Here is a 22,615-nt window from a genome sequence, read left to right on the forward strand (position 1 = left end):
TGATTGTTGTTTGTTTATATTATTATATCATACTGAGGACTTTCAGTGCTACAATATAAATGTAAAAGCTTCAGCGTTTCATTAAATTATGTTTGTGAAACAAATCATCGTCGTATTCCTTGTTGTAATATCCGTCCTCGACTCCTCCCTCTTCCCTCCTCCGTCCTCGTCTCCTCCGTCCTCGCTGGGAGGAGCTAGGACACAAGGAGAGCGTCTGAACTCAAAGCATAGTTTTCTTGATTTTCAAAATAAAAGCCCTGCAGAACCCTGATGACTAGGAGTGGAGAACTGGAACATCTTCAGTGCAGAAGAACACAGAAAAAAACCAAGTTGAATTTCTTTGATAATTTATTTTACAAAAATGGTCAAACACTATAATCTATCATCTATAAATCGTGTTTCCAGTGTTGGGAGAATAAAACAGAAGCTGCACCCGTCATGAATATGAAACTTTCTCATGTTTCCATGAAATAAACATTTTCTGACACACGATGTGTTCAAGGACCGTTGGAAAGATGAGAATCTGCTTCTTTGACGAGCGTCGCAGTTTTGAGAGAAGACGCTTTTCCATCCGCCGGCGTTCTGTGGTCCAGACCCAAAGTGTTGTTACTGGACCAGGGTGTGTGTGTGTGTGTGTGTGTGTGTGTGTGTGTGTGTGTGTGTGTGTGTGTGTGTGTGTACGTGTGTTCCAGGTCTTCTACCTAAAGAGAGAAGAACAGCGTCAGATTCGGTCACATGTTTCTCTCTGTGGTCTGGATTTTCATAATAAAAGTCCCGCTGCTCTGTGGAGACAGAACCGACTAGAAGGAACTAGAACCCTTTAGTCTCTAGTGCAGAATAATAACTCAGTTATTATGACACGAATCATAAAGAAGATAAAAACTTAAGTTGAATATCTTTGATAATGTATTTAAAACAATAGAATCTATAAATATCTAGGAAATTACCTAAAAAATGCTGAACATGAATTATGCAGCCAAAGAAAAACATTAAAGAAAAACAGCACGACAACGAATATTTATCTTTGACAAACAAAAAACTAATAATTGCTAATATGTGTAATATGTGTAATATATATATATATATATATATATATATATATATATATATATATATATATATATATATATATATATATATATATATATATATATATATACACACACACACACACATTATTGATCCCCACCTCCAGGCCTCAGACGGTCAGCTGAACATCTTCTTTATCTTGGAGAGGAAGCTTCCCTCTTCCTCCTTCTGCTGCTCCTCTTCCTCTGGCCTGCCGCCCCCTGCTGGACACAGAAACACACTGCGTCACAGGGAGCCGCCTCTGAGCGTCTGGAGGCAGAGCGTCGGGTTAGGTAGAGGTCTGACCTGCAGGCTCCACGCCGTTCACCGAGCCCATCACCTCCGTCTCGTCCTCAGCGTAGCGCAGCAGCAGAGAGCGCTGCCGGCGGGTCAGCTTCCTGTAGACCAGGACAGAGACCAGAGACCGCTTAAGACCGGGACCAGAGACCAGGACAGAGACCAGAGACCAGAGACCAGAGACCAGAGACCAGGACAGAGACCAGGACAGAGACCAGAGACCAGGACAGAGACCAGAGACCAGGACAGAGACCAGGACAGAGACCAGGACAGAGACCAGAGACCGCTTAAGACCGGGACCAGAGACCAGGACAGAGACCAGAGACCGCTTAAGACCGGGACCAGAGACCAGGACAGAGACCAGAGACCAGAGACCAGGACAGAGACCAGAGACCAGAGACCAGAGACCAGGACAGAGACCAGAGACCAGAGACCAGAGACCAGGACAGAGACCAGGACAGAGACCAGGACAGAGACCAGAGACCAGGACAGAGACCAGAGACCAGGACAGAGACCAGGACAGAGACCAAAAACCAGGACAGAGACCAGGACAGAGACCAGGACAGAGACCAGGACAGAGACCAGGACAGAGACCAGAGACCAGGACAGAGACCAGAGACCAGGACAGAGACCAGGACAGAGACCAGAGACCAGAGACCAGAGACCAGAGACCAGGACAGAGACCAGGACAGAGACCAGAGACCAGGACAGAGACCAGAGACCAGGACAGAGACCAGAGACCAGAGACCAGAGACCAGGACAGAGACCAGGACAGAGACCAGAGACCAGGACAGAGAACAGGACAGAGACCAGGACAGAGACCAGGACAGAGACCAGAGACCAGGACAGAGACCAGAGACCAGGACAGAGACCAGGACAGAGACCAAAAACCAGGACAGAGACCAGGACAGAGACCAGGACAGAGACCAGGACAGAGACCAGGACAGAGACCAGAGACCAGGACAGAGACCAGAGACCAGGACAGAGACCAGGACAGAGACCAGAGACCAGAGACCAGGACAGAGACCAGGACAGAGACCAGAGACCAGAGACCAGGACAGAGACCAGGACAGAGACCAGGACAGAGACCAGGACAGAGACCAGAGACCAGGACAGAGACCAGGACAGAGACCAGGACAGAGACCAGAGACCAGGACAGAGACCAGAGACCAGGACAGAGACCAGGACAGAGACCAGGACAGAGACCAGAGACCAGGACAGAGACCAGGACAGAGACCAGGACAGAGACCAGAGACCAGGACAGAGACCAGGACAGAGACCAGAGACCAGGACAGAGACCAGGACAGAGACCAGAGACCAGGACAGAGACCAGGACAGAGACCAGAGACCAGGACAGAGACCAGAGACCAGGACAGAGACCAGGACAGAGACCAGGACAGAGACCAGGACAGAGACCAGAGACCAGGACAGAGACCAGGACAGAGACCAGGACAGAGACCAGAGACCAGGACAGAGACCAGGACAGAGACCAGAGACCAGGACAGAGACCAGGACAGAGACCAGAGACCAGGACAGAGACCAGAGACCAGGACAGAGACCAGGACAGAGACCAGGACAGAGACCAGGACAGAGACCAGAGACCAGGACAGAGACCAGGACAGAGACCAGGACAGAGACCAGAGACCAGGACAGAGACCAGGACAGAGACCAGAGACCAGGACAGAGACCAGGACAGAGACCAGGACAGAGACCAGGACAGAGACCAGAGACCAGGACAGAGACCAGGACAGAGACCAGGACAGAGACCAGGACAGAGACCAGGACAGAGACCAGAGACCGCTTAAGACCGGGACCAGAGACCAGGACAGAGACCAGGACAGAGACCAGAGACCGCTTAAGACCGGGACCAGAGACCAGGACAGAGACCAGGACAGAGACCAGGACAGAGACCAGGACAGAGACCAGAGACCAGAGACAGAGACCAGAGACCAGGACAGAGACCAGAGACCAGGACAGAGACCAGAGACCAGAGACCGCTTAAGACCGGGACCAGAGACCAGGACAGAGACCAGAGACCAGAGACCAGGACAGAGACCAGAGACCGCTTAAGACCGGGACCAGAGACCAGAGACCAGAGACAAGAGACCAGAGACCGCTTAAGACCGGGACCAGAGACCAGAGACCAGAGACAAGAGACCAGAGACCGCTTAAGACCAGGACCAGAGACCAGGACAGAGACCAGAGACCAGAGACCAGGACAGAGACCAGAGACCAGAGACCAGGACAGAGACCAGGACAGAGACCAGAGACCAGAGACCAGGACAGAGACCAGAGACCAGAGACCAGGACAGAGACCAGAGACCAGGACAGAGACCAGAGACCGCTTAAGACCGGGACCAGAGACCAGAGACCAGAGACCAGGACAGAGACCAGAGACCAGAGACCAGGACAGAGACCGGGACCAGAGACCAGGACCAGAGACCAGAGACCAGGACAGAGACCAGAGACCAGGACAGAGACCAGAGACCAGGACAGAGACCAGAGACCAGAGACCAGGACAGAGACCAGAGACCAGAGACCAGGACAGAGACCAGAGACCAGGACAGAGACCAGAGACCAGGACAGAGACCAGAGACCAGAGACCAGGACAGAGACCAGGACAGAGACCAGAGACCGGGACCAGAGACCAGGACAGAGACCAGAGACCAGGACAGAGACCAGGACAGAGACCAGAGACCGCTTAAGACCGGGACCAGAGACCAGAGACCAGAGACCAGGACAGAGACCAGAGACCAGGACAGAGACCAGAGACCGGGACCAGAGACCAGGACAGAGACCAGAGACCAGAGACCAGGACAGAGACCAGAGACCAGGACAGAGACCAGAGACCGCTTAAGACCGGGACCAGAGACCAGAGACCAGAGACCAGAGACAAGAGACCAGAGACCAGAGACAAGAGACAAGAGACCAGAGACCGCTTAAGACCGGGACCAGAGACCAGGACAGAGACCAGAGACCAGAGACCAGAGACCAGGACAGAGACCAGAGACCAGAGACCAGAGACCAGAGACCAGGACAGAGACCAGAGACCAGGACAGAGACCAGGACAGAGACCAGGACAGAGACCAGAGACCAGGACAGAGACCAGGACAGAGACCAGAGACCAGGACAGAGACCAGGACAGAGACCAGGACAGAGACCAGGACAGAGACCAGAGACCAGGACAGAGACCAGGACAGAGACCAGAGACCAGGACAGAGACCAGAGACAAGAGACAAGAGACAAGAGACCAGAGACCAGAGACCAGAGACAAGAGACAAGAGACCAGAGACCAGAGACAAGAGACAAGAGACCAGAGACCGCTTAAGACCGGGACCAGAGACCAGGACAGAGACCAGAGACCAGAGACCAGAGACCAGGACAGAGACCAGAGACCAGAGACCAGAGACCAGGACAGAGACCAGGACAGAGACCAGAGACCAGGACAGAGACCAGGACAGAGACCAGGACAGAGACCAGGACAGAGACCAGAGACCAGGACAGAGACCAGAGACCAGGACAGAGACCAGGACAGAGACCAGAGACCAGGACAGAGACCAGGACAGAGACCAGGACAGAGACCAGAGACCAGAGACCAGAGACCAGGACAGAGACCAGAGACCAGAGACCAGAGACCAGGACAGAGACCAGGACAGAGACCAGAGACCAGGACAGAGAACAGGACAGAGACCAGGACAGAGACCAGGACAGAGACCAGAGACCAGGACAGAGACCAGAGACCAGGACAGAGACCAGGACAGAGACCAAAAACCAGGACAGAGACCAGGACAGAGACCAGGACAGAGACCAGGACAGAGACCAGGACAGAGACCAGAGACCAGGACAGAGACCAGAGACCAGGACAGAGACCAGGACAGAGACCAGAGACCAGAGACCAGGACAGAGACCAGGACAGAGACCAGAGACCAGAGACCAGGACAGAGACCAGGACAGAGACCAGGACAGAGACCAGGACAGAGACCAGAGACCAGGACAGAGACCAGGACAGAGACCAGGACAGAGACCAGAGACCAGGACAGAGACCAGAGACCAGGACAGAGACCAGAGACCAGGACAGAGACCAGGACAGAGACCAGGACAGAGACCAGAGACCAGGACAGAGACCAGGACAGAGACCAGGACAGAGACCAGAGACCAGGACAGAGACCAGGACAGAGACCAGAGACCAGGACAGAGACCAGGACAGAGACCAGAGACCAGGACAGAGACCAGGACAGAGACCAGAGACCAGGACAGAGACCAGAGACCAGGACAGAGACCAGGACAGAGACCAGGACAGAGACCAGGACAGAGACCAGAGACCAGGACAGAGACCAGGACAGAGACCAGGACAGAGACCAGAGACCAGGACAGAGACCAGGACAGAGACCAGAGACCAGGACAGAGACCAGGACAGAGACCAGGACAGAGACCAGGACAGAGACCAGAGACCAGGACAGAGACCAGGACAGAGACCAGGACAGAGACCAGGACAGAGACCAGGACAGAGACCAGAGACCGCTTAAGACCGGGACCAGAGACCAGGACAGAGACCAGGACAGAGACCAGAGACCGCTTAAGACCGGGACCAGAGACCAGGACAGAGACCAGGACAGAGACCAGGACAGAGACCAGGACAGAGACCAGAGACCAGAGACAGAGACCAGAGACCAGGACAGAGACCAGAGACCAGGACAGAGACCAGAGACCAGAGACCGCTTAAGACCGGGACCAGAGACCAGGACAGAGACCAGAGACCAGAGACCAGGACAGAGACCAGAGACCGCTTAAGACCGGGACCAGAGACCAGAGACCAGAGACAAGAGACCAGAGACCGCTTAAGACCGGGACCAGAGACCAGAGACCAGAGACAAGAGACCAGAGACCGCTTAAGACCAGGACCAGAGACCAGGACAGAGACCAGAGACCAGAGACCAGGACAGAGACCAGAGACCAGAGACCAGGACAGAGACCAGGACAGAGACCAGAGACCAGAGACCAGGACAGAGACCAGAGACCAGAGACCAGGACAGAGACCAGAGACCAGGACAGAGACCAGAGACCGCTTAAGACCGGGACCAGAGACCAGAGACCAGAGACCAGGACAGAGACCAGAGACCAGAGACCAGGACAGAGACCGGGACCAGAGACCAGGACCAGAGACCAGAGACCAGGACAGAGACCAGAGACCAGGACAGAGACCAGAGACCAGGACAGAGACCAGAGACCAGAGACCAGGACAGAGACCAGAGACCAGAGACCAGGACAGAGACCAGAGACCAGGACAGAGACCAGAGACCAGGACAGAGACCAGAGACCAGAGACCAGGACAGAGACCAGGACAGAGACCAGAGACCGGGACCAGAGACCAGGACAGAGACCAGAGACCAGGACAGAGACCAGGACAGAGACCAGAGACCGCTTAAGACCGGGACCAGAGACCAGAGACCAGAGACCAGGACAGAGACCAGAGACCAGGACAGAGACCAGAGACCGGGACCAGAGACCAGGACAGAGACCAGAGACCAGAGACCAGGACAGAGACCAGAGACCAGGACAGAGACCAGAGACCGCTTAAGACCGGGACCAGAGACCAGAGACCAGAGACCAGAGACAAGAGACCAGAGACCAGAGACAAGAGACAAGAGACCAGAGACCGCTTAAGACCGGGACCAGAGACCAGGACAGAGACCAGAGACCAGAGACCAGAGACCAGGACAGAGACCAGAGACCAGAGACCAGAGACCAGAGACCAGGACAGAGACCAGAGACCAGGACAGAGACCAGGACAGAGACCAGAGACCAGGACAGAGACCAGGACAGAGACCAGGACAGAGACCAGAGACCAGGACAGAGACCAGGACAGAGACCAGGACAGAGACCAGGACAGAGACCAGGACAGAGACCAGAGACCAGGACAGAGACCAGGACAGAGACCAGAGACCAGGACAGAGACCAGAGACAAGAGACAAGAGACAAGAGACCAGAGACCAGAGACCAGAGACAAGAGACAAGAGACCAGAGACCAGAGACAAGAGACAAGAGACCAGAGACCGCTTAAGACCGGGACCAGAGACCAGGACAGAGACCAGAGACCAGAGACCAGAGACCAGGACAGAGACCAGAGACCAGAGACCAGAGACCAGGACAGAGACCAGGACAGAGACCAGAGACCAGGACAGAGACCAGGACAGAGACCAGGACAGAGACCAGGACAGAGACCAGAGACCAGGACAGAGACCAGAGACCAGGACAGAGACCAGGACAGAGACCAGAGACCAGGACAGAGACCAGGACAGAGACCAGGACAGAGACCAGGACAGAGACCAGGACAGAGACCAGAGGACAGAGACCAGAGACCAGGACAGAGACCAGGACAGAGACCAGAGACCAGAGACCAGGACAGAGACCAGGACAGAGACCAGAGACCAGGACAGAGACCAGGACAGAGACCAGAGACCAGGACAGAGACCAGGACAGAGACCAGGACAGAGACCAGGACAGAGACCAGGACAGAGACCAGAGACCAGGACAGAGACCAGAGACCAGGACAGAGACCAGGACAGAGACCAGAGACCAGGACAGAGACCAGGACAGAGACCAGGACAGAGACCAGGACAGAGACCAGAGACCAGGACAGAGACCAGAGACCAGGACAGAGACCAGGACAGAGACCAGAGACCAGGACAGAGACCAGAGACCAGGACAGAGACCAGGACAGAGACCAGGACAGAGACCAGGACAGAGACCAGAGACCAGGACAGAGACCAGAGACCAGGACAGAGACCAGGACAGAGACCAGAGACCAGAGACCAGGACAGAGACCAGGACAGAGACCAGAGACCAGAGACCAGGACAGAGACCAGGACAGAGACCAGGACAGAGACCAGAGACCAGGACAGAGACCAGGACAGAGACCAGGACAGAGACCAGGACAGAGACCAGAGACCAGGACAGAGACCAGAGACCAGGACAGAGACCAGAGACCAGGACAGAGACCAGAGACCAGAGACCAGGACAGAGACCAGGACAGAGACCAGGACAGAGACCAGAGACCAGGACAGAGACCAGGACAGAGACCAGGACAGAGACCAGAGACCAGGACAGAGACCAGGACAGAGACCAGAGACCAGGACAGAGACCAGGACAGAGACCAGAGACCAGGACAGAGACCAGGACAGAGACCAGAGACCAGGACAGAGACCAGAGACCAGGACAGAGACCAGGACAGAGACCAGGACAGAGACCAGAGACCAGGACAGAGACCAGGACAGAGACCAGAGACCAGGACAGAGACCAGGACAGAGACCAGAGACCAGGACAGAGACCAGGACAGAGACCAGGACAGAGACCAGGACAGAGACCAGAGACCAGGACAGAGACCAGGACAGAGACCAGGACAGAGACCAGGACAGAGACCAGGACAGAGACCAGAGACCGCTTAAGACCGGGACCAGAGACCAGGACAGAGACCAGGACAGAGACCAGAGACCGCTTAAGACCGGGACCAGAGACCAGGACAGAGACCAGGACAGAGACCAGGACAGAGACCAGAGACCAGAGACCAGAGACAGAGACCAGAGACCAGGACAGAGACCAGAGACCAGAGACCGCTTAAGACCGGGACCAGAGACCAGGACAGAGACCAGAGACCAGAGACCAGGACAGAGACCAGAGACCGCTTAAGACCGGGACCAGAGACCAGAGACCAGAGACAAGAGACCAGAGACCGCTTAAGACCGGGACCAGAGACCAGAGACCAGAGACAAGAGACCAGAGACCGCTTAAGACCAGGACCAGAGACCAGGACAGAGACCAGAGACCAGAGACCAGGACAGAGACCAGAGACCAGAGACCAGGACAGAGACCAGAGACCAGGACAGAGACCAGAGACCGCTTAAGACCGGGACCAGAGACCAGAGACCAGAGACCAGAGACCAGGACAGAGACCAGAGACCAGAGACCAGGACAGAGACCAGAGACCGGGACCAGAGACCAGGACCAGAGACCAGAGACCAGAGACCAGGACAGAGACCAGAGACCAGGACAGAGACCAGAGACCAGGACAGAGACCAGAGACCAGAGACCAGGACAGAGACCAGAGACCAGAGACCAGAGACCAGGACAGAGACCAGAGACCAGGACAGAGACCAGAGACCAGAGACCAGGACAGAGACCAGGACAGAGACCAGAGACCGGGACCAGAGACCAGGACAGAGACCAGAGACCAGGACAGAGACCAGAGACCAGGACAGAGACCAGAGACCGCTTAAGACCGGGACCAGAGACCAGAGACCAGAGACCAGGACAGAGACCAGAGACCAGGACAGAGACCAGAGACCGGGACCAGAGACCAGGACAGAGACCAGAGACCAGAGACCAGGACAGAGACCAGAGACCAGGACAGAGACCAGAGACCGCTTAAGACCGGGACCAGAGACCAGAGACCAGAGACAAGAGACCAGAGACAAGAGACAAGAGACAAGAGACCAGGACAGAGACCAGAGACCAGGACAGAGACCAGAGACCAGAGACAAGAGACAAGAGACCAGAGACCGCTTAAGACCGGGACCAGAGACCAGGACAGAGACCAGAGACCAGAGACCAGAGACCAGGACAGAGACCAGAGACCGCTTAAGACCGGGACCAGAGACCAGAGACCAGAGACCAGAGACAAGAGACCAGAGACCGCTTAAGACCGGGACCAGAGACCAGGACAGAGACAAGAGACAAGAGACCGCTTAAGACCAGGACCAGAGACCAGGACAGAGACCAGAGACCAGAGACCAGGACAGAGACCAGAGACCAGAGACCAGGACAGAGACCAGAGACCAGGACAGAGACCAGAGACCGCTTAAGACCGGGACCAGAGACCAGAGACAAGAGACAAGAGACCAGAGACCAGAGACCAGAGACAAGAGACCAGAGACCAGAGACAAGAGACAAGAGACAAGAGACCAGAGACCAGAGACCAGGACAGAGACCAGAGACCAGAGACAAGAGACAAGAGACAAGAGACCAGAGACCGCTTAAGACCGGGACCAGAGACCAGGACAGAGACCAGAGACCAGAGACCAGAGACCAGGACAGAGACCAGAGACCAGAGACCGCTTAAGACCGGGACCAGAGACCAGAGACCAGAGACCAGAGACAAGAGACCAGAGACCGCTTAAGACCGGGACCAGAGACCAGGACAGAGACAAGAGACAAGAGACCGCTTAAGACCAGGACCAGAGACCAGGACAGAGACCAGAGACCAGAGACCAGGACAGAGACCAGAGACCAGAGACCAGGACAGAGACCAGAGACCAGAGACCAGGACAGAGACCAGAGACCAGGACAGAGACCAGAGACCGCTTAAGACCGGGACCAGAGACCAGAGACCAGGACAGAGACCAGAGACCAGAGACCAGGACAGAGACCAGAGACCGGGACCAGAGACCAGGACCAGAGACCAGAGACCAGAGACCAGGACAGAGACCAGAGACCAGGACAGAGACCAGAGACCAGAGACCAGGACAGAGACCAGAGACCAGAGACCAGAGACCAGGACAGAGACCAGAGACCAGAGACCAGAGACCAGGACAGAGACCAGAGACCAGGACAGAGACCAGAGACCAGAGACCAGAGACCAGGACAGAGACCAGGACAGAGACCAGAGACCGGGACCAGAGACCAGGACAGAGACCAGAGACCAGGACAGAGACCAGAGACCAGGACAGAGACCAGAGACCGCTTAAGACCGGGACCAGAGACCAGAGACCAGGACAGAGACCAGAGACCAGAGACCAGAAACCAGGACAGAGACCAGAGACCGGGACCAGAGACCAGAGACCAGAGACCAGGACAGAGACCAGAGACCAGAGACCAGGACAGAGACCAGAGACCAGGACAGAGACCAGAGACCGCTTAAGACCGGGACCAGAGACCAGAGACAAGAGACAAGAGACAAGAGACAAGAGACCAGAGACCAGAGACAAGAGACCAGAGACCAGAGACAAGAGACAAGAGACAAGAGACCAGAGACCGCTTAAGACCGGGACCAGAGACCAGGACAGAGACCAGAGACCAGAGACTAGAGACCAGAGACCAGAGACCAGAGACCAGGACAGAGACCAGAGACCAGAGACAAGAGACAAGAGACCAGAGACCAGAGACCAGGACAGAGACCAGAGACCAGAGACAAGAGACAAGAGACCAGAGACCAGAGACCAGAGACCAGGAGGAGGTCACCGTGACATGATGACCAGGGTTCATACACATTCTGACCAGTGGATTTCCATGACTTTAAACCAAATGTCCATGACAAACATTTAGTGAAATCTGGGTGTAAACAGTAAAAAGTGAGTAAATGTAGTATTTAAATAACAATGAGAATACAAAGCATACAGTAAACCTTAAATGACTCAAATGAATGAGACAATAGTTTGATTAAAAGAATAAACATTTATGTAGATGCCTGTATGTATGCCTGCTTATATTTTGAGTCTTTCTTTTAAAAGCATATTCATTACTTCAAACTCAGCGTTCCATGAGTTAGATTCCTCAGGGTGTCGGAGGGTTTACAGACATATTTCCATGAATTCATAATTTAAAGTTTTGATTTTAAAATGCTGAAAGTCACTGTTTAAGTGTGTTCTTAGTGCGGGTCTTACTTTGGCACTCGGATCTTGATGTGTGCGTAGTGATCTCCGTAGCTGGAGCTGTTCATCCTGCGGATGCCTTTACCTTGCAGCCGGATCACCTGGTCAGCCGGACAGCTGGCGGGAATCTGAGGACACGGACGCGTTCTGTCACTTCATATTCATCTCTAATATCTACTTCATATTCATCTCTAATATCTACTTCCTATTCATCTCTAATATCTACTTCATATTCATCTCTAATATCTACTTCATATTCATCTCTAATATCTACTTCATATTCATCTCTAATATCTACTTCATATTCATCTCCAACTGTTTCATATTCATGTGGAGACATCTGGATTCATTCTAGTTCATCACCAACACTACATCTTACTAGATTACACCTGAATGCATCACGAGAACGTCATCATTTACCTTCAGCCAGTACTCATGTTCACTGAGCAGAGCCTGAAGTATACTGATGGTGTGGTAGACTGGTCTCACTCACCAGTATGCTGATGGTGTGGTAGACTGGTCTCACTCACCAGTATGCTGATGGTGTGGTAGACTGGTCTCACTCACCAGTATGCTGATGGTGTGGTAGACTGGTCTCACTCACCAGTATGCTGATGGTGTGGTAGACTGGTCTCACTCACCAGTATGCTGATGGTGTGGTAGACTGGTCTCACTCACCAGTATGCTGATGGTGTGGTAGACTGGTCTCACTCACCAGTATGCTGATGGTGTGGTAGAGGCCCGGTGCCGTGGCGGTCCCTCCCAGTACGGCCTGAGCCACAGAGATCAACACGTCTGAGTGGACGTCGACTCCGTTGCGTCTGAACACCGGACTCCTCTGAACCTGCAGCGAGGCGTTCAGGGTCAAACATCAGACTGTGGACACGAGTCAGTGCCTTCAACGAGGAGGAGGACTCACCCTGAAGGTGATGAGGATCTCTTTGCTCCCGACTGACATACGGACTGCTTGACCGTTTTCCACTCCTGTGAGGAGAAGTCATAGAAAACATGTTACTTTGGCCAAGATGTGTCATTATTCATACAACGTACAAATGTACCAATGAACTAAAGTACCAATGTACCAAATGTCAGCTTTTTTTTTTTTACATTCAAAGCTTCTATTGAAGGTTTTAGAGATTGAAGCTTCAAACGTCTGTCGTCATATTTATGATACCATGGCCGTAAAAAAAAGGAAAGGTATTGATGGCTCTGTTACAGGTGTGAGCTCTCTGTGTGCAGCGGGAGGAGAGCAGTGTGTTGTTGGAAGGCTCCGGGAATGTGCAGCAACATTGATAACTTCGATGGTTGGTTTGATGTTCAGTTCCAGGCGTATTGATTAGTGACTTAAAGTTTGATGTTCAGTTCAACAGATAACCAGTTTGTAATAAAGTGTTAAACCATTTGGGTTGTTTTTGAGGGGGTTACATCTGCTGTCAGGTTTTTCCTTCTCCTAACAACCGTTATCACATCGGCCTTTATTGGTCGACTTCTAGTGTACAATAAGTCACTGGAGTCTAATCCTACAGATTGTAAAACACTAATAATATTGGTGTAACCAGAGTTGTGCTTGTGGAACCCACCAGCTGGCACCGGCACCGTGAGCGTCTGCCTCTTCTTGGTCTGTCCTGAACCTCGGCACAGGGCGCACGGCGTGTTGATGATGGAGCCCTTCCCGCCGCAGCGCCGACAGGCGGAGCGCATCATGAAAGGACCCGTGTTCACCGTCTCCTGCAGAGGGCGCCGCAGACAGGGATGTGATGCACAGTAGGGCTGGGCGGTGTGGCCAAAAATTCATATCACGGTATTTTGAAAGATTCTGCCGGTTTCACGGTATTTTGAGATGTTTGAAGTTACATGACTAAAGTTATAACATGACTAAAGTTATAACCATGACTAAAGTTATAACATGACTAAAGGTAGAACCATGACTAAAGGTAAAACCATGACTAAAGGTAGAACCATGACTAAAGTTAGAACATGACTAAAGTTACGACCATGACTAAAGTTATAACATGACTAAAGTTAGAACCATGACTAAAGTTATAACATGACTAAAGTTAGCACCATGACTAAAGTTATAACATGACTAAAGTTAGAACCATGACTAAAGTTAGAACATGACTAAAGTTAGAACATGACTAAAGTTAGAACCATGACTAAAGTTATAACATGACTAAAGTTAGAACCATGACTAAAGTTAGAACATGACTAAAGTTATAACATGACTAAAGTTATAACATGACTAAAGTTATAACATGACTAAAGTTACAACCATGACTAAAGTTACAACATGACTAAAGTTATAACCATGACTAAAGTTATAACCATGACTAAAGTTATAACATGACTAAAGTTATAACATGACTAAAGTTACATGACTAAAGTTATAACATGACTAAAGTTATAACATGACTAAAGTTATAACATGACTACTGTTACATGACTAAAGTTATAACCATGACTAAAGTTATAACCATGACTAAAGTTACAACATGACTAAAGTTATAACATGACTAAAGTTATAACATGACTAACGTTACATGACTAAAGTTATAACCATGACTAAAGTTATAACATGACTAAAGTTACAACATGACTAAAGTTACAACATGACTAAAGTTATAACATGACTGAAGTTACAACATGACTAAAGTTATAACATGACTAAAGTTATAACATGACTAAAGTTAAACCATGACTAAAGTTACATGACTAAAGTTATAACATGACTAAAGTTACGACCATGACTAAAGTTAGAACATGACTAAAGTTATAACCATGACTAAAGTTATAACCATGACTAAAGTTATAACCATGACTAAAGTTATAACCATGACTAAAGTTACATGACTTAAGTTACATGACTAAAGTTATAACCATGACTAAAGTTATAACCATGACTAAAGTTACAACATGACTAAAGTTATAACATGACTAAAGTTATAACATGACTAACGTTACATGACTAAAGTTATAACCATGACTAAAGTTATAACATGACTAAAGTTACAACATGACTAAAGTTACAACATGACTAAAGTTATAACATGACTGAAGTTACAACATGACTAAAGTTATAACATGACTAAAGTTACAACATGACTAAAGTTAAACCATGACTAAAGTTACATGACTAAAGTTATAACATGACTAAAGTTACGACCATGACTAAAGTTATAACCATGACTAAAGTTATAACCATGACTAAAGTTATAACCATGACTTAAGTTACATGACTAAAGTTAAACCATGACTAAAGTTATAACATGACTAAAGTTATAACATGACTAAAGTTATAACATGACTAAAGTTATAACATGACTAAAGTTACGACCATGACTAAAGTTAGAACATGACTAAAGTTATAACCATGACTAAAGTTATAACCATGACTAAAGTTACATGACTTAAGTTACATGACTAAAGTTAAACCATGACTAAAGTTAAACCATGACTAAAGTTAAACCATGACTAAAGTTATAACATGACTAAAGTTACGACCATGACTAAAGTTACGACCATGACTAAAGTTAGACCATGACTAAAGTTACAACCATGACTAAAGTTACAACCATGACTAAAGTTATAACCATGACTAAAGTTATAACCATGACTAAAGTTATAACATGACTAACGTTACATGACTAAAGTTATAACATGACTAAAGTTATAACATGACTAAAGTTATAACATGACTAACGTTACATGACTAAAGTTATAACATGACTAAAGTTATAACATGACTAAAGTTATAACATGACTAACGTTACATGACTAAAGTTATAACCATGACTAAAGTTATAACATGACTAAAGTTAGAACATGACTAAAGTTAGAACATGACTAAAGTTATAACATGACTAAAGTTAAAACATGACTAAAGTTATAACATGACTAAAGTTATAACATGACTAAAGTTACGACTATGACTAACGTTAGAACATGACTAAAGTTATAACCATGACTAAAGTTATAACCATGACTAAAGTTACATGACTTAAGTTACATGACTAAAGTTAAACCATGACTAAAGTTAAACCATGACTAAAGTTATAACATGACTAAAGTTACGACCATGACTAAAGTTACGACCATGACTAAAGTTAGACCATGACTAAAGTTACAACCATGACTAAAGTTACAACCATGACTAAAGTTATAACCATGACTAAAGTTATAACCATGACTAAAGTTATAACATGACTAACGTTACATGACTAAAGTTATAACATGACTAAAGTTATAACATGACTAACGTTACATGACTAAAGTTATAACCATGACTAAAGTTAGAACATGACTAAAGTTAGAACATGACTAAAGTTAGAACATGACTAAAGTTAAAACATGACTAAAGTTATAACATGACTAAAGTTATAACATGACTAAAGTTACATGACTAAAGTTATAACATGACTAAAGTTATAATCATGACTAAAGTTAAAACCATGACTAAAGTTAGAACATGACTAAAGTTAGAAAATGACTAAAGTTATAACATGACTAAAGTTAAAACATGACTAAAGTTAGAACATGACTAAAGTTAGAACATGACTAAAGTTAGAACCATGACTAAAGTTAGAACATGACTAAAGTTAGAACATGACTAAAGTTAGAACCATGACTAAAGTTAAAACATGACTAAAGTTAGAACATGACTCAAGTTATAACCCTGAGATGTAAGTAGCTCAGACCGCTGCGCCCCTGAGAGGAAACTCATGCAAGGAGTCTGTAGAGGTCTCTCCCTGTCCTGTGCTGCCCCCTGCTGGTCAGGAACTCACCATGCCGGTGCCGTTGCAGTAGTGGCAGTGAGACACTCTGGTGCCCGGCTCGTTGGCCTTGCCGTCACACCGGGGACAGGCGGCGTCCAGGTTCACGTTCAGCTCCTTGCTGGCTCCCTTCGCTGCCTCTGAAAACGTAAGCTCCATCACAAACTGTGGGAGGAATCGATATGCTTCTTTAAACCGAACCAGCTGCTGCATTTAATAATGCACGAATGTTGAATTCATTCAAGGCAAAGATTTGAATAAAAAGCCTCCGCGTGAAGTTCTGCTTTACCTCGGGCCGCTGCTCAAACACGTTGTGGATGTCTCCGAAGCCCATTCCTCCAGTAAATTCTCCAAAGATCTTCCTGAAGAGCTCCTCCGGGTCTATGTTGGTGCCCCCGGCCTTGTAGTGCTGCTGCTGGCCCGCCGACCCGGCGCGGCTCGGGTCGAAGCCCGCCGCTCCGTACGTGTCGTACTGCTTCCTCTTCAGTTCGTCACTCAGCACCTGTTTGGGGTTTGAATGACATCGTCTGTTGGTGCTGCTGATCATAAAGGACCAACTCTACGGCCCTTTAACGTCGTGAGAAAGGGTCAAATGATCTCTCACTCGTTCCTTTGGTGGGTTTGTACCTCGTAGGCTTCAGCCAGCTGGGCAAACTTCTCTTTGGCGTCGGGGTCTTCTGGGTTGGTGTCCGGGTGGTACTTCTTTGCCAACTGGGAGAGACAAAACGAAGGCAGAGGGATGAGCAGAGGAGAAGCCTCCATCTGAAGGTGTGTGTGATGCAGAGTGATGAGCAGTGGAGGATAAGGAGGAGGAGAAGCCTCCTCCTTATCCTCCACTGCTCTGCTCAGAGTGATGAGCAGAGGAGGAGAAGGAGGAGAAGCCTCCTTCTGAAGGTGTGTGTGATGCAGAGTGATGAGCAGTGGAGTGGAGAATAAGGAGGAGGCTTATCCTCCTCCTTATTCTCCACTCCACTGCTCATCACTCTGCGCAGTGGAGAAGTCTCTGACCTTGTAGTACGCCTTCTTGATGTCCTTCTGCGCCGCGGCGCGGGCCACGCCCAACACGCCGTAGAGGTCCTGCTTGGTGGCCGAGCTGGTGTGGAAGCAGGCGACGCCGCGGGGACGCATGGAGCCTGCAGAGGACCGGGATCAGGAGTGAGACCGAACATTCATGACTGATGAGCCATCTGACGTATTCAATGTGATGGTTGCTTTAGTGCAGAAGGTGAAGGAAGACTGCTGGTCGTCAAGAACAAGCACAGAATGGGCCTCACACATCAACAACAAACATGACCAGCATTAAAGCTCCAGACTTGATTACTGATGTCACCACACTGTTACTGATGTCACTGTTACTGATGTCACCACACTGTTACTGACGTCACTCTTACTGATCTCACCACACTGTTACTGATGTCACCACACTGTTACTGATGTCACTGTTACTGATGTCACTGTTACTGATGTCACCACACTGTTACTGATGTCACTCTTACTGATGTCACTCTTACTGATGTCACCACACTGTTACTGATGTCACTCTTACTGATCTCACCACACTGTTACTGATGTCACCACACTGTTACTGATGTCACTGTTACTGATGTCACTGTTACTGATATCACCACACTGTTACTGATGTCACTGCTACTGATGTCACCACACTGTTCCTGACGTCACCACACTGTTACTGATGTCACCACACTGTTACTGATGTCACTGTTACTGATGTCACTGTTACTGATGTCACCACACTGTTCCTGACGTCACTACACTGTTACTGATGTCACCACACTGTTACTGATGTCACTGTTACTGATGTCACCACACTGTTACTAATGTCACTGTTACTGATGTCACCACACTGTTCCTGACGTCACCACACTGTTACTGATGTCACTGTTACTGATGTCACCACACTGTTACTGATGTCACTGTTACTGACGTCACTGTTACTGATGTCACTACACTGTTCCTGACGTCACTACACTGTTACTGATGTCACCACACTGTTACTGATGTCACCACACTGTTACTGATGTCACCACACTGTTACTAATGTCACTGTTACTGATGTCACCACACTGTTCCTGACGTCACCACACTGTTACTGATGTCACTGTTACTGATGTCACCACACTGTTACTGATGTCACTGTTACTGATGTCACCACACTGTTACTGACGTCACTGTTACTGATGTCACCACACTGTTACTGACGTCACTGTTACTGATGTCACCACACTGTTACTGACGTCACTGTTACTGATGTCTCCACACTGTTACTGATGTCACTGTTACTGATGTCACCACACTGTTACTGATGTCACTGTTACTGATGTCACTACACTGTTACTGATGTCACTACACTGTTACTGATGTCACTGTTACTAATGTCACCACACTGTTACTGATGTCACTGTTACTGATGTCACCACTGTTACTGATGTCACCACACTGTTCCTGACGTCACCACACTGTTACTGATGTCACTGTAACTAATGTCACCACACTGTTACTGATGTCACCACACTGTTACTGATGTCACTGTTACTGATGTCACCACACTGTTACTGATGTCACTGTTACTGATGTCACCACACTGTTACTGACGTCACTGTTACTAATGTCACCACACTGTTACTGATGTCACTGTTACTGATGTCTCCACACTGTTACTGATGTCACTGTTACTGATGTCACCACACTGTTACTGATGTCACTGTTACTGATGTCACTGTTACTGATGTCACTGTTACTGATGTCTCCACACTGTTACTGATGTCACTGTTACTGATGTCACCACACTGTTACTGATGTCACCACACTGTTACTGATGTCACTGTTACTGATGTCACCACACTGTTACTGATGTCTCCACAATGTTACTGATGTCACTGTTACTGATGTCACCACACTGTTACTGATGTCACCACACTGTTACTGACGTCACCACACTGTTACTGACGTCACCACACTGTTACTGATGTCACCACACTGTTACTGACGTCACCACACTGTTACTGATGTCACTGTTACTGACGTCACTGTTACTGATGTCACCACACTGTTACTGATGTCACCACACTGTTACTGATGTCACCACACTGTTACTGATGTCACTGTTACTGATGTCACTGTTACTGATGTCTCCACACTGTTACTGATGTCACTGTTACTGATGTCACCACACTGTTACTGATGTCACCACACTGTTACTGATGTCTCCACACTGTTACTGATGTCACTGTTACTGATGTCTCCACACTGTTACTGATGTCACCACACTGTTACTGATGTCACCACACTGTTACTGATGTCACTGTTACTGACGTCACCACACTGTTACTGATGTCACTGTTACTGATGTCACCACACTGTTACTGATGTCACCACACTGTTACTGATGTCACCACACTGTTACTGATGTCACTGTTACTGATGTCTCCACACTGTTACTGATGTCTCCACACTGTTACTGATGTCTCCACACTGTTACTGATGTCACTGTTACTGATGTCACTGTTACTGATGTCACCACACTGTTACTGATGTCACTGTTACTGATGTCACTACACTGTTACTGATGTCACTACACTGTTACTGATGTCACTGTTACTAATGTCACCACACTGTTACTGATGTCACTGTTACTGATGTCACCACTGTTACTGATGTCACCACACTGTTCCTGACGTCACCACACTGTTACTGATGTCACTGTTACTAATGTCACCACACTGTTACTGATGTCACCACACTGTTACTGATGTCACTGTTACTGATGTCACCACACTGTTACTGATGTCACTGTTACTGATGTCACCACACTGTTACTGACGTCACTGTTACTAATGTCACCACACTGTTACTGATGTCACTGTTACTGATGTCACCACACTGTTACTGATGTCACCACACTGTTACTGACGTCACCACACTGTTACTGATGTCACCACACTGTTACTGATGTCACCACACTGTTACTGACGTCACCACACTGTTACTGATGTCACTGTTACTGACGTCACTGTTACTGATGTCACCACACTGTTACTGATGTCACCACACTGTTACTGATGTCACTGTTACTGATGTCTCCACACTGTTACTGATGTCACTGTTACTGATGTCACCACACTGTTACTGATGTCACCACACTGTTACTGATGTCACCACACTGTTACTGATGTCTCCACACTGTTACTGATGTCACTGTTACTGATGTCTCCACACTGTTACTGATGTCACCACACTGTTACTGATGTCACTGTTACTGACGTCACCACACTGTTACTGATGTCACTGTTACTGATGTCACCACACTGTTACTGATGTCACCACACTGTTACTGATGTCACCACACTGTTACTGATGTCACTGTTACTGATGTCTCCACACTGTTACTGATGTCTCCACACTGTTACTGATGTCACTGTTACTGATGTCACTGTTACTGATGTCACCACACTGTTACTGATGTCACTGTTACTGATGTCACCACACTGTTACTGACGTCACTGTTACTGATGTCACCACACTGTTACTGATGTCACCACACTGTTACTGATGTCACCACACTGTTACTGATGTCACCACACTGTTACTGATGTCACTGTTACTGATGTCTCCACACTGTTACTGATGTCTCCACACTGTTACTGATGTCACTGTTACTGATGTCACCACACTGTTACTGATGTCACCACACTGTTACTGATGTCACTGTTACTGATGTCACTGTTACTGATGTCACCACACTGTTACTGATGTCACTGTTACTGATGTCACTACACTGTTACTGATGTCACTGTTACTGATGTCACCACACTGTTACTGATGTCACTGTTACTGATATCACTGCTACTGATGTCACCACACTGTTACTGATGTCACTGTTACTGATGTCACCACACTGTTACTGATGTCACTGTTACTGATGTCACCACACTGTTACTGATGTCACTGTTACTGATGTAACGCTAACTTACTGATGCTACCAGCTAGCTCACCTGTCAGTGCTCCCAATGTCACGGCACTCCCGGGTGTCCACGAGCTCCGGCGCAGCGCGGCTCCTCCCTGGTGTGTCCGTGATATCGTCGCCGAACAAACTGCTGCATGTCCCGCGGAGACATTCAGCAAACGAGCGCTCCGGTGTCCCGCAGACCAGCAGCGGGCAGCGAGCCGGGCAGCGGGGGACGCCATCTTACCCGTCACTACGGGGACGGTCTGCGCATGTGCGGCATGTTAGTTTCTGAAGGGGTCTGCACACACACTTTTAAGTGTACTTGTACTTCACTTTAAACTCACAATACACAACATTTCAGTTGGAGGCTGTACTTTGTTGTGCTGCATGTTTACAGTGATGGAAGACAATACGTTTAAATAACATGTACTCTTCATACATAGTACTTTATACTGTATTACACTTCAGAGATAGTACTTTATGCTGTACTACACCTCAGAGGTACATATAGTACTTTATACTGTATTACACCTCAGAGATAGTACTTTATGCTGTACTACACCTCAGAGATAGTACTTTATACTGTACTCCACCTCAGAGATATATAGTACTTTATGCTGTACTCCACCTCAGAGATAGTACTTTATACTGTACTCCACCTCAGAGGTACAAAGAGTACTTTATACTGTACTCCACCTCAGAGGTACATATAGTACTTTATACTGTACTACACCTCAGAGATAGTACTTTATACTGTACTCCACCTCAGAGGTACATATAGTACTTTATACTGTACTACACCTCAGATATAGTACTTTATACTGTACTCCACCTCAGAGGTACATATAGTACTTTATACTGTACTCCACCTC

General features: G+C 48.7%; 1 protein-coding gene across 2 annotated transcripts; it reads right to left on the minus strand.

The window, feature by feature from the left end:
- Positions 1–310: 310 nt before the first annotated feature.
- On the minus strand, positions 311–21,982 carry LOC306738508 (dnaJ homolog subfamily A member 3, mitochondrial-like; the record flags this gene model as incomplete). Of its 2 annotated transcripts, none has more annotated exons than XM_079220369.1 (12): positions 311–701; positions 1,190–1,289; positions 1,375–1,466; positions 12,021–12,136; positions 12,724–12,852; positions 12,928–12,992; positions 13,589–13,736; positions 16,790–16,942; positions 17,067–17,279; positions 17,405–17,488; positions 17,786–17,910; positions 21,790–21,982. In XM_079220369.1, 11 exons carry the CDS (start codon positions 21,980–21,982, stop codon positions 1,207–1,209), a joined length of 1,401 nt encoding a protein of 466 aa, XP_079076495.1. In that variant the 3' UTR covers positions 311–701; positions 1,190–1,206. The 2 variants fall into 2 exon arrangements, with proteins under 2 accessions (XP_079076495.1, XP_079076494.1); XM_079220368.1 differs by having other exon boundaries at positions 1,190–1,292.
- Between the last annotated feature and the right edge of the window lie 633 nt (positions 21,983–22,615).

This window comes from Taurulus bubalis (assembly GCF_910589615.1).
Source record: "Taurulus bubalis genome assembly, chromosome: 6".
In the NCBI taxonomy this organism is placed as follows: domain Eukaryota; kingdom Metazoa; phylum Chordata; class Actinopteri; order Perciformes; family Cottidae; genus Taurulus; species Taurulus bubalis.